Source organism: Paramisgurnus dabryanus, chromosome 24 (assembly GCF_030506205.2).
Source record: "Paramisgurnus dabryanus chromosome 24, PD_genome_1.1, whole genome shotgun sequence".
Lineage (NCBI taxonomy): Eukaryota > Metazoa > Chordata > Actinopteri > Cypriniformes > Cobitidae > Paramisgurnus > Paramisgurnus dabryanus.
In genome coordinates this window covers 10,063,044-10,076,992 of record NC_133360.1, presented here as the reverse complement: position 1 = coordinate 10,076,992, position 13,949 = coordinate 10,063,044, and the positions used below count along the sequence as shown (strand labels likewise).

The following is a 13,949-nucleotide window of genomic DNA, read 5'->3' as shown; positions in this document are numbered from 1 at the left end:
AGATCAATCCTTTAAGACGTAACTGCTCTTGTAGACGGTTTCAGCTGCAAAACCATAAATAAACGCCATTTGTGGCCCAAACTTAACTTCTGGAAGACTTCTGCAAAAATGTTATAACAACAGAGTAGATTACTTTTGATAACAAGCTATATAAATATAAAAGTAAATTACCTTATTTCAAATCATAGCTTAAAGCATATCCAAACAACTACTACACTAACATTACATTACTGTGTATAATTAAATGATGTTTTATTAACGTAGTTCAGGAGGAACACGTCAAATAAGCTACTCAAGTTTCACCAGCTGTCTACAATCAGCTAATCAACAAATACTCTAGTATCACCAGCTGTCTACAATTATTAATCAATATATCTACTCAATCAGCACAAAGGCAAGCCCATATATAATCACAGTCAAACTCACCTAAGGATTCTCTACAGTCTTCAGAATCCCTCCACCACCCCGTCTCCTCTCACTTACCAGGTTACTTCCTAAACCAATGGGGGGAATAATCTGCGTTCGGGCAAATTTCCAAGCTCGGAGCCCTCTCCCCGGACAGCACGCCAAATACGTTTACCGATTTAATCTATCCGACTTATTTGTAAGTGTGAACTCGTGAATGTATACAATATTAGCTACAGATCCTTGAATTCTTGCCTGGCTGCCAAACATCTCTTGGCATAGCGGTGATCCAGGCACACCGAAACATTTTTCTTTTCTAACCAGACCTATAAACAATAACAGACCAGAATTTAACTTCGGACCAGGGGCATAACTGTGGCAACGCATATGCGTCCGATGACACGTCTATAATAATTTATTATTTAATGTACAGCATTTTAAAGAAAACATGTTGTCTTAGTAGTCTTATCTTCATGTAATAACTCGCTCTGCCTCTAAAATAACTTTCCTTTTTTTTTGATGATGTCATCAAACCTTCTTCTAAAAACGACTTTTTTACAATGCAATCAATGTAAGAAAGATAAAATCAAGTCCTGTCCTACATTTTTCTTGATTCACTTCTTGTACTCAATTATGTCACATTACAGAAAAGTGGTTAACAGCGTTGCTTGTTGACTTTAAATGTGAGTATTGAACCTAAAGAAAGTCGTCTACATATTTGAGAGTTTTTCGTGTTTTGTGATTGTTAAATGATTGCATTGTTTTTTTTGTATGTGTTTGTGTGTGTGTGTGTGTTTTAACAACCAGGTGGAAAGCTATGGTGGGCGGATGATATTTTGGCTCAGCTGGGTACTGTTAACAAGAGAGATGGAAGAAACCTGACGGTTCTCCGGAATAAGACAACAGGAGTCGTTCACATCAAAGTGTATGACAAAGACAGTCAGAAAGGTAAACAAAAACGTGTTTTGGCTGAAATTAAAACGCAGACCTAATAATTTCAGAAAAGTAATTAAGATTACAGATGCAACGATATAAACAATTTCCGTGATTATTTTGAGTGAAATCTGCTGATACCGATGCCGATACTTATAGTTTGGTGGTTATATTAACTTGCATTAACAAAAATCTAAAGATTCATTGCATTTTCCTGTTCTCTTTTGATTGACAGGATATATCGGCCATGAATATCGGCATGACTATAGCCGATAGTGTGAAAATTTCCTTTTATCGACTGATACCGATTATTGGCCGATATATCTAATTTATCTCTCTTATTAAGATCAAATCTGTGTTGCTTTTTAAACCTTCAGAACATAGACTTAAATTTGTTTCCATACAAACCACTGTATCTCGATATACACTGTATATATCCACTGTTTAAACTTTCAAGACTTTTCTATGACTTTTTAACATTTAATGAATTTTTCCAAGCCTGGTAAGCACAATTTTAAAATCCCCATTTTTCCCAAAGTTCCTCGAGTAGGAATGCTGACTATCTCCAATACCGGTTTTTCCGAGTTTTTATTAATGCCTGTAGGTGCAACAAGATAAAAGCCGATACTTGGCACAGTGTTTTTTTTTTTCTGCGAGGTGAGGCTACAAATGTATTTCACGAAGGTCTCTCTGTCAGCTAAACACTCAAAGCTTTCCTCCATCTTTGAATTATGGGCTAAAGACATTCATACCACCGAAAGTCCTATTAGCGAAAGAGTGCTTGGTCCTCTAAATGCTCTATTAGGATTAAAAAAATGGCAATTAAGGGCTTTTTAAGGTAAATCTTTTTGCTTCCTCCTCAAATCTTCTCATACCAATTAGCTCCCTCATTTATCTCTTTGACGCGGACCTCATGGGAGAGCAAGCCCGTCTCATTACGCCACTTCAAATGAACTAACCGGGGTGTCCAAGGAACAAAGTCAAAGCCGTGGAGATTTTTTCTTCACCATTCTTTCCTGCACGTGTGTATGATGTTCCTTAAATGACTTAGGAGGTGTGCAATGTTTATTCCCCAAGCACGGACTAAAGAAAGCCTTTAAGACATGTTTCGACAGATACATACACACCTGTACATGTTAAGGTGTATGTCTGTTTAAGCAGTCTTATTCTTTGTGTAGGTCAAAATATATGCGTGTCGAACAACGGTGGGTGTTCACAGCTTTGCCTGCCCACCTCTGAAAACACTCGAACTTGTTCTTGCACCATGGGGTACAACCTACGCTCGGACCGCTCCACTTGTGAAGGTACATTTTGATTTGAAGGTAACCATATGAATTTTTGCGACTAAAAGGAGTTTAAGGTTGATTTATGTAATGTTCTTGCAGGTGTTCAGTCATTTGTAATGTATTCAGTAAATGAAGGAATAAGAGGACTGTCTCTTGACCCTAACGATAACTCTGAAGTTTTGATGCCGGTAACTGGCACTTCATTTGCTGTGGGTCTGGATTATCATGCTGGTGAGTGTACTTGAAGCATTTTTGCATTTATTATACTGAATTTGTGTTCATGTAGCTGGTAAAGTATTGCACCAGATTGTGTTAAATTAAATAATTGAGAGGATTAATCTGCAATAACTAAATTGTATAATTTATTCAGAATTTGTAGCAATTTTTCGTTCTAGTTTTTATTGTCCACCATGTGTTTCTCAATAAATCATCCCTTGACGTGCGAGAAGTAAAAAGCGTTTATTTGCAGGGTTGCTACCAGTAAATCGCAGAGATTTATATTGTGCAATAATTGGACAGCTGTCTCGATACCGACAGAGAAATGTCACTCTTTGCAGAGCGCCGCATTTGCATGACAGCGAATATTGGCATTGCATCACATGTCTATATATTTTAGCGCGGGAGGGCGGAGTCAATACGCCGTCATGACAGATGGAAGATAATCGCAACAGATTAGATGGACAGATGAGCCACGGTCTCCTAATGAGAGATGCATGCATGCGAATAAAATCCAAATTGGAGTTGCCGTCAAAGTGCAATGTGCGTTTTTTGGGTTGGTGAGGGCTGGCGGTTCATGGTGCTCTGCCTAATGCCAGCGTGGGCGATTTTATGAAAAGCGTTAAGGGGTGCAGACAATGGAAGCCAGGGACAATCATGAGCATTTTGCTCCTTTTTAGGCTCTATTGTTTTTGAGAGGAGTTAAATGGATGAACCGAACAAAGTGTGTAATGATTGAGAGCAAAAGGGCCAAAGCTAGAGAGCATTTCAGCCAAAATGGGCAGATTATAAAAGGTGAAACTGAAAAGTTTGTTCATAATTGGCTCTTACACTATGTGTGCTTGAAAATCTATAATACCTGAAGAAAGCTGTTCTTTAATCACTTTTAACCAGGGCTCAAAATTGCGACCATATGTTCCAGAGGTTTAATTGCAGCGACCTCGAAATATATTTATAAAGCAAATAACTGTTATCGTGTGACCTGTTTCAATTTCTTTACGAAACGTTTGCATATACTGTGAAATAATTAGTGAACATCTCATGGAGACCAATGAAACTTTACACTGGTTTTAGCATCCGAGGACACACGAATAAATTAAGTTCATATTCAGAGCTGAGGTCAAGAGTTCACGTGAATTTCATTAAGAAATTTGATCTTCAAATAAACACTGTCAATCCGTCAAAATAAAAGTCAATTAAACATAAGGAAGTTGACAGAAATATATTACTATTGTATAGTAAAATCGACTTTTAAAATAATAAAAAAATAATTATATTTTTATTTCTTATGTAATATAATCACCCTCAAAAGAATTTTTGTTACAGAAATTTGTACTTTCATTTATAATATAAAAAAAGTTTTTTTATGCATCACTTGACTTAAAAATATAAATTATTACATTTTATGAATTCAGTTTATTAAACATGCAGTTTGTGAAAAAATTAAATGTAATTTACCATTAAAGAAAATGAAAAGTAAAAATACAGAATCAAGAAAAAAAAACGAAAAATTGGATTTGTGAAAATAAAAAATAATTTAAAACAATTTAAAATAACATTAAATGTTTTATAGGGCCCCAAAACTCAAAACACGTCTTCAGCATAAGAGCTTGTTGGGCCAAAAATGGGCCAAGCACAAGTCAAGTGTGTGGCAAATCATTTTAAAGGTGTAGCGGAGGATTTTCTCGAATTTTAGAAAAGAACCGCCTTCTCCACTTTTTTAAAAAAAAAGCAATTGCGCAACACTCCTGATTGACAGCTAGGAGGACCAATAGTCTTGATGATCCACCCGGAAAAGAAAATCCTCCGCAATACCTTTAAATTTGATTGTATTAAGTTTTAAGTTTGATTGTTCAAGTTTTTAATCTTTTATGCTTCCTACTAAAAAAGTTAACTTCGAGCCATGATTTTAATTGATTGCTGACAAAATGACTGTAATACCATGACATGTTATTAGCCTTATCCAGTGGCAGCAAAATATGTGCTGGGAGTGTCATGTGAACCATGTGCATCATGTGTCAAAATAAGTGCCTGCTGAAGACGCATCAAAACTGTTTATGATAAAAACAACGGTCACGTTAAAAAAATACACACAAGACACTCCCTTAACATGCGAGTATCTGGCAAACACGTCTCTTTTATCATAAACCCTTTATATACAGTAGACGCGTCTGCAGCAGGCACTTATTTTGAAATTACGAACCACACACATGACGGGCTACATACATGTTGTGACGAACTTTGCATCGTGCGCCCTCGAATAAAGAAGTCACCGGCCGCCACTGGCCTTATTGTTGCGTTACACAAATTAAAATGGTTCTGGTCTTACTGACTTTAGTTAAAATACTGTATGGGACAATCAAGTGATATAAATGATATATAAAGTGTACTTACAATTAGAAAAAATAACAACTAAATGTGTGGTTATAACATCTGTCAGTGCTAACCCTGATATATTTCGAATTTCTAACCTTACAGCAAATGACACGATATACTGGACCGACATAGGCACAAACAAAATCTCCAGATCCAGCCGAGATCAAATCTGGAGGGAGGACATAATCACCAGCGGTCTCGGGCGCGTGGAAGGACTCGCGGTGGATTGGGTAGCAGGTGCGAACGTTTCTATCTCTCTGAATTTGTTTTGGCATTTCAACACTTTGCCAAGTAGCCTTGATACTGTCGGGCTTTTTCTTTCTCTGTTGGCTCAGGGTCTTTATTGCTTTGCACCCCAAGGTAATATTTACTGGACGGACCACGGCTTAAATCTGATCGAGGTCGCTCGACTGAACGGTATGTACCGCGCCGTGGTGATATCTGAGGGACTCGATCAACCCAGAGCAATTGCCGTACATCCAGTGAAAGGGTGTGTATCAGCTTTCGTCTCTTAAAACGGGTACCCTCCTTGTATTGCGCTCCGGTTTCTCATTTTCTTTAATGCCAAGCTTCAACCGACTGTGACTATAGTCTTTAAACGAATGACCTACGATCATCTAGAGAGCAGTTAGTGTCTACAATTAGCATCTTAATGCTTGTTAACTGCAGATTCACCTCTTTTCCAAAACGCCTTGTAATTGTTTTGTAATGTAATAAGCGAATAGCTCATCTTCATAATGAGTTGGCGGTTTATAGATTTATAATGCTCATTAGCAGAAAAGTTGTAGAGGAAACATACTTTATAAATGGGTCAAAAAATGGCCCCTAGCTCAGTGGAAAGTACTGTTGCCTCACAGCAAGGAGGTCCTCGGTTGACCTTCCCAAATACTTTTTACCCACCAAGCACTTGTCATATAGACCATGTTTCACAATCGGTTTAATTTTAATCAATCCACTTAAAAGGTTATGGTTTGAAGCATGATAAGACCACCGTTGTTATTGCTGAATCAAGTAAAGTCCTTCTTTATGTAACGCTTAAATGAATACTCCACTTTCATAAAAAAATCTGATAATTTACTCACCCCATGTCATCCAAGATGTCTCTCTTTGTTCAGTTAAGAATAAATAAAAAATTTTGAAGAAAACTTTTCTCTATAAAGTGGACCTCAAAAGTTTACAAATTCAATGCAGCTTCAAATGGCTCTTAATGATCATAAACAAGCCATAAGGGTCTTATTTAACGAAACGATCGTCATTTTCACCAAAAAACTAAGGACTTTTTAACCACAGCTTCTCGTCTTGCACTAGCCGTGTGACGCACCAGCATGACCTTACGTATTACGTAATCATGTCAAAAGGTCACACATGATTTATGCGAAATTGCCGCTTCAGTGTTTACAAGTGTGGAAAAAGAGGACCATTCAGATGTTGTTGTATGTGAAATAAGACTAATTAATGTCTTTGTGTTCTTTTATTGTTTTAACAAACCTTTCATGACCTTTCAACATGATTACGTAATACGTAAGTTTGCGCTGGCGCATCACGCGGCTAATGCAAGACGAGAAGTTGTGGTTTAGAAGTGCATTTGTTTTGCTCTTTTGCCTCGGTTGGGATTGTTTAGAGCCCGTTGAAACTGCAATTTGAAACTGCATTTAAAATTGTCATCCTAGGTGCATGTCCAACGTGAAAGACATAATCTAAAAAAAATCCAGAAATCACAATGTATGATTTTTGAACTATTTATGATACAGCTGTAAATAGGTAGAATTTTGCCCCTGAAAGACCTGTTAGTCTGCCTTTAAAATGTCCACCTCCACTCCATTTATTATCCTAAATTGTTTGAGGTCATTAGCTGCATAAAGACACCTGTCCACCCCATACAATCAGTAAGAATCCAACTACTAACATGGCCAACACCAAAGAGCTGTCTAAAGATACTAGAGACAAAATTGTACACCTCCACAAGGCTGGAAAGGGCTATGGGGAAATTGCCAAGCAGCTGGGTGAAAAAAGGTCCACTGTTGGAGCAATCATTAGAAAATGGAAGAAGCTAAACATGACTGTCAATCTCCCTCGGACTGGGGCTCCATGCAAGATCTCACCTCGTGGGGTCTCATTGATCCTAAGAAAGGTGAGAAATCAACCCAGAACTACATGGGAGGAGCTGGTCAATGACCTGAAAAGAGCTGGGACCACCGTTTCCAAGGTTACTGTTGGTAATACACTAAGACATCATGGTTTGAAATCATGCATGGCATGGAAGGTTCCCCTGCTTAAACCAGCACATGTCCAGGCCCGTCTTAAGTCTGCCAATGACCATTTGGATGATCCAGAGGAGTCATGGGAGAAAGTCATGTGGTCAGATGAGACCAAAATAGAACTTTTTGGTCATAATTCCACTAAACGTGTTTGGAGGAAGAAGAATGATGAGTACCACCCAAGAACACCATCCCAACTGTGAAGCATGGGGGTGATAGCAACATGCTTTTGGGGGTGTTTTTCTGCACATGGGACAGGGCGACTGCACTGTATTAAGGAGATGATGACCGGCGCCATGTATTGCGAGATTTTGGGGAACAACCTTCTTCCCTCAGTTAGAGCATTGAAGAAGGGTCAAGGCTGGGTCTTCCAACATGACAATGACCCGAAGCACAAAGCCAGGATAACCAAGGAGTGGCTCTGTAAGAAGCATATCAAGGTTTTTGCGTGGCCTAGCCAGTCTCCAGACCTAAACCCAATAGAGAATCTTTAGAGGGAGCTCAAACTCTGTGTTTCTAAGTGACAGACCAGAAACCTGACTGATCTAGAGAAGATCTGTGTGGAGGAGTGGACCAAAATCCTTCCTGCAGTGTCTGCAAACCTGGTGAAAACCTACAGGAAACGTTTGACCTCTGTAATTGCAAACAAAGGCTACTGTACCAAATATTAACATTGATTTTCTCAGGTGTTCAAATACTTATTTGCAGCTGTATCATACAAATAAAGTTAAAAAAATCGTACATTGTGATTTCTGGATTTTTTTAGATTATGTCTCTCACAGTGGACATGCACCTACAATGACAATTTCACACCCCTCCATGATTTCTAAGTGGGAGAAATTGCAAAATAGCAGGGTGTTCAAATACTTATTTTCCTCACTGTACAGCTTGGATGACATGGGGGTGAGTAAATAATTGTTTTTTGTAAGTGGAGTATTCCTTCAAGTAGAACTTAACCTAAAAGACAAGTTTACCTCAATTTAACCATTTAATGTTGTTTGGGTTAATGCAGGTTTCTATTTTGGACTGAGTGGGGACAGAGTCCCACCATCTCCAGGTCACATCTAGATGGTTCGGAAAAATCTCCACTTGTTAGCACCGGACTAGCTCGACCCAGCGGGGTCTCCATAGACTACCAGGTATGCAATTTCTCTTCTCACTAAAGTGCTAATGCTGTGCTCTGTGGTCTCATCCATGCTGGTTCACAGCTTTAGCATGCACATCTAACTGTTTATCCCTAATGCACCAGTTGACAAAACTTGGACCCTCCTTGAAGTTTGTCTCCATTTGCATTCCAGGAAAATAAATTATACTGGTGCGACTCCCGCAACAGCAAGATAGAAAGAATCAACCTGGAGGGGAGCGAACAGAGGGAGATAGTGTTCGCCAAGAACGGTGCGGATGTGTTTTCCATAGCCGTCTTCGGGGCGTACCTCTTTTGGGCTGACAGGTAATTTATTTTTTTCGTAATTCTTACGGCCTCATTGAATTGATTCTCTTTCTACTTTACACACAAGGTCACAACTCTCGTGCCCTAGCGACACTGTGTAATAAGCTAAGAGACCGGTTTTATTATTCAAAAATCTCTCACGGTTCAATGTCATCGCAAGGATGGGTTACCTCACCTTCTGTCAGACCAGCTGTGTACTGTATTTTAATGAGTTCTTTGGTTTTAATTAGTTAAGGGCCGTTGATTAGCAGGTGTCAAATTTTTTGGCAGAGCTCACGCCAACGGATCCATCCGCCGTGCCTCCAAGAACGATGCCGTGGATGCGGTGACGATCCGGAGCGGCCTCGGCGTCAGTGTGAACGATGTGAAGGTCTTTAATCCGGATCGGGAGAAAGGTTGAGGTTTCACTTAATGACAGTTTTCCTGTTCTTATTCCCATTCATCCCAAATAAAGGAAGGAAGGATACATTCATTGGCACAAGACTAAGAAAAGGGGGGAGTTAGAGTTTGATATTGTTCGCTATCTGTCTTCACTTTATTATCCATTTATTTGTTTGTGAACCGTAGTTCATACTGTACGTTTGTTAGACTTCGTAAGAAGCCTGATCTCTTTCATTTATCCACCTTACCCAGGTACGAATCCTTGTGGAAGAGCTAACGGCGGATGCCACCAGCTTTGTTTTTACTTGGGGAGCAATCGGAAGACTTGCTCCTGTGCTCATGGATACCTTGCTCAGGATGGTTTTCGGTGCATCAGGTACGAGGGATACCTGCTATACTCCGAGAGGACTGTATTGAGAAGCATTCACCTGTCGGACGAAAATAACTTCAACTCACCCGTACAGGCGTACGAGAACCCGGCTTATTTTAAAAACATTATAGCGCTGGCATTTGATCATCGTCAGAAAACGCAAGGAACCAATCGGATTTTCTTCAGCGACGTGCATTATGGGAATATACAAGTTATTCATGACGACTGGACGGGACGACGTATCATTGCAGAGAGTAAGTGTTAAATCAGTGCGTCATTTATATGGCTTGTTTTGTTGACTAGTTGACTTTATAGCACAATTTTTGTTTACTTTCAACCAGACATAAAAAACAAATCATCAGCTTGGGGATATTTGTACATGTATGATCTTGAATGTTTACATGAGCTCATGTTTAGTAATTATTATTTGATCTTATTTGATGGTTTGTCAGTTGTTTAAGACCTTTTCGACATCATTCTGTCAATGCTAATTTCATATTCGTATTTGTTTACAAAGGAAGAAAAGCGATTGCTTTTTCGCACTGCGGCTTGTATTTGTAGAGGCATCATGCCCAATTAACTGTGGTAAAATGTAAATAAATTAGCCGTATAGAGTACAGCCAAGTGTGTGGCCCAGTAGACAGCATTAAAATTCATTCCTCATGTGATTTATCAGGCCCTAACCTTGTCAACATTAACACACGTCTCATTTAATCAGTATGCCATTAACCTGCAGAGCTGTCAGTTCAAAGCTGCTGTTCTGAATGATGGCTTGGCATAGTGGAATTGTGATATTTGCCAGAGGTGGCCGTGGCGTGCACTCGGACTGTTACACTTGACCCCAGATGCTAAGCTTTATATTTTGTAATGGAAGTATGCTGATGCATGTTTGTTGGCGTGGCAGATTCTTCATTTGATCATACTTGGGGTGTTGGACAGTTGACAGAAGGTCAAATAAGCAGGATTTCAACGGATCATGGAATTTCTGGAATATCATGGAATTTTAAAAGATCTATTCCAGACATTGTCCCCAGATGCTCAGCATTATATTTTGTCATTTACGCTGATGCATGTTTGTTGGCATTGCCGATTCTTCCTTTGATCATACTTGGGGTATTATATTTTGTTAGAAATTTAAGCTGATGCATGTTTTTTGGTGTAGCGGATTCTTCATTTGATCATACTTGGTGTGTTGGACAGGTGACAGAAGGTCATATAAGCAGGGTTCCCATGGGTCATGGAATTTCTGGAATATCATGGAATTTTGAAACGTCTATTCCAGACTTTGACCCCAGATGCTCAATTTTATATTTTGTCATGGATTTCCACCGATGCATGCTTGTTGGCATGGCAGATTCTTAGTTTGATCATACATGGGGTATAAGACAGGTGACAGAAGGTCATATAAGCAGGGCTCCCACGGGTTCATGGAATTTCTGGAATATGGTGGAATTTTTAAAGGTCTTTTCCAGACATTGACCCCAGATGCTAAGGTTTACATTTTGTTAGAAATTTAAGCTGATGCATGTTTTTTGGTGTAGCAGATTCTTCATTTGATCATACTTGGGGTGTTGGACAGGTGACAGAAGGTCATATAAGCAGGGTTCCCACGGGCCATGGAATTTCTGGAATATCGTGGAATTTATAAAGGTCTATTCCAGACATTGACCCCAGATGCTCTACTTTATATTTTGTCATGGATTTATGCTGATGCATGTTTGTTGGTGTAGCAGATTCTTCGTTTGATCATACTTGGTTTGTTGGACAGGTGACAGAAGGTCACATAAGCAGGGTTGCCACAGGTCATGGAATTTCTGGAATATCATGGAATTTTAAAAGGTCTATTCCAGACATTGACCCCAGATGCTCAGCCTTATATTTTGTCATGGATTTGTGCTGATGCATGTTTGTTGGCATAGCTGATTCTTTGTTTGCTCATACTTGGGGTGTTGGAAAGGTGACAGAAGGTCAAATAAGCAGGGTTTCTACATGTCATGGAATTTCTGGAATATCATGGAATTTTAAAATCTCTATTCCAGATATTGGCACCAGATGCTAAGCTTTATATTTTGTTAGAAATTTATGCTGATGCATGTTTGTTGGCATAGCTGATTCTTTGTTTGATCATACTTGGGGTGTTGGACAGGTGACAGAATGTCAAGGAATTTTTGGAATATCACGGAAAAATTCCATTTCTATTTCAGAAATGCATGTTTGTTTGCGTGGCAGATTATTTGTTTGATCATACTTGGGGTGTTGGACAGGTGACAGAAGGTCATATAAGCAGGGTTCCCACGGGTCATCAAGTTTTTTTTGGAATATCATGGAATTTTTAAATGTATTCCAGACATTGACACCAGATGCAAAGCTTTATATATTTGTCATGGATTTATGCTGATGCATGTTTGTTGGCGTAGCAGATTCTTCGTTTGATCATACTTGGGGTGTTGGACAGGTGACAGAAGGTCATATAAGCAGGGTTCCCACAGGTCATGGAATTTCTGGAATATCATGGAATTTTAAAAGGTCTATTCCAGACATTGACCCCAGATTCTCAGCCTCATATTTTGTCATGGATTTGTGCTGATGCATGTTTGTTGGCATAGCTGATTCTTTGTTTGCTCATACTTGGGGTGTTGGAAAGGTGACAGAAAGTCAAATAAGCAGGGTTTCTACATGTCATGGAATTTCTGGAATATCATGGAATTTTAAAATCTCTATTCCAGATATTGGCACCAGATGCTAAGCTTTATATTTTGTTAGAAATTTATGCTGATGCATGTTTGTTGGCATAGCTGATTCTTTGTTTGATCATACTTGGGGTGTTGGACAGGTGACAGAATGTCAAGGAATTTTTGGAATATCATGGAAAAATTCCATTTCTATTTCAGAAATGCATGTTTGTTTGCGTGGCAGATTATTTGTTTGATCATACTTGGGGTGTTGGACAGGTGACAGAAGGTCATATAAGCAGGGTTCCCACGGGTCATCAAGTTTTTTTTGGAATATCATGGAATTTTTAAATGTCTATTCCAGACATTGACCCCAGATGCTAAGCTTTATATTTTGTCATGGATTTACGCTGGTGCATGTTTGTTGGCATAGCTGATTCTTTGTTTGCTCATACTTGGGGTGTTGGAAAGGTGACAGAAGGTCAAATAAGCAGGGTTTCTACATGTCATGGAATTTCTGGAATATCATGGAATTTTAAAATCTCTATTCCAGATATTGGCACCAGATGCTAAGCTTTATATTTTGTTAGAAATTTATGCTGATGCATGTTTGTTGGCATAGCTGATTCTTTGTTTGATCATACTTGGGGTGTTGGACAGGTGACAGAATGTCAAGGAATTTTTGGAATATCACGGAAAAATTCCATTTCTATTTCAGAAATGCATGTTTGTTTGCGTGGCAGATTATTTGTTTGATCATACTTGGGGTGTTGGACAGGTGACAGAAGGTCATATAAGCAGGGTTCCCACGGGTCATCAAGTTTTTTTTGGAATATCATGGGATTTTTTAATTTCTATTCCAGACATTGACCCCAGATGCTTAGCTTTATATTTTGTCATGGATTTACGCTGGTGCATGTTTTTTGGCATAGCTGATTCTTTGTTTGCTCATACTTGGGGTGTTGGAAAGGTGACATAAGGTCAAATAGGCAGGGTTTCCACATGTCATGGAATCTCTGGAATATCATGGAATTTTAAAATCTCTATTCCAGATATTGGCACCAGATGCTAAGCTTTATATTTTGTTAGAAATTTATGCTGATGCATGTTTGTTGGCATAGCTGATTCTTTGTTTGATCATACTTGGGGTTTTGGACAGGTGACAGAATGTCAAGTAATTTTTGGAATATCATGGAAAAATTCCATTTCTATTTCAGACATGCATGTTTGTTTGCGTGGCAGATTATTTGTTTGATCATACTTGGGGTGTTGGACAGGTGACAGAAGGTCAAATGAGCAGGGTTCCCACGGGTCATCAAGTTTTTTTTGGAATATCATGGAATTTTTAAATGTCTATTCCAGACATTGACCCCAGATGCTAAGCTTTATATTTTGTCATGGATTTACGCTGATGCATGCTTGTTGGCATAGCGGATTCTTCGTTTGATCATACTTGGAGTCTTGGATAGGTGACATAAGGTTGTATTAGCAGGGTCCCAGCAGGTTCATGGAATTTTTAAATTTCTATTTTAGACATGCATGTTTGTTGGCGTGGCGGATTCTTCGTTTGATCATACTCTGGGTGTTGGACAAGTGACAGAA

At 38.9% G+C, this 13,949-nt stretch overlaps 1 protein-coding gene across 6 annotated transcripts in view; it reads left to right on the top strand.

Annotated features, from left to right (window-relative positions):
* Nucleotides 1–13,949, top strand: part of lrp1ba (low density lipoprotein receptor-related protein 1Ba) — a 304,606-nt gene that overhangs the window by 169,296 nt on the left and 121,361 nt on the right. For all 6 annotated transcript variants that reach the window (XM_065244654.2, XM_065244653.2, XM_073813477.1 and 3 more), the window contains 9 exons: nucleotides 1,213–1,353; nucleotides 2,517–2,642; nucleotides 2,724–2,855; nucleotides 5,319–5,453; nucleotides 5,577–5,706; nucleotides 8,487–8,613; nucleotides 8,773–8,924; nucleotides 9,195–9,319; nucleotides 9,558–9,929. In XM_065244654.2, the coding sequence (XP_065100726.1) occupies nucleotides 1,213–1,353; nucleotides 2,517–2,642; nucleotides 2,724–2,855; nucleotides 5,319–5,453; nucleotides 5,577–5,706; nucleotides 8,487–8,613; nucleotides 8,773–8,924; nucleotides 9,195–9,319; nucleotides 9,558–9,929 (1,440 nt within the window). The remainder of the gene's footprint in view (nucleotides 1–1,212; nucleotides 1,354–2,516; nucleotides 2,643–2,723; nucleotides 2,856–5,318; nucleotides 5,454–5,576; nucleotides 5,707–8,486; nucleotides 8,614–8,772; nucleotides 8,925–9,194; nucleotides 9,320–9,557; nucleotides 9,930–13,949) is intronic.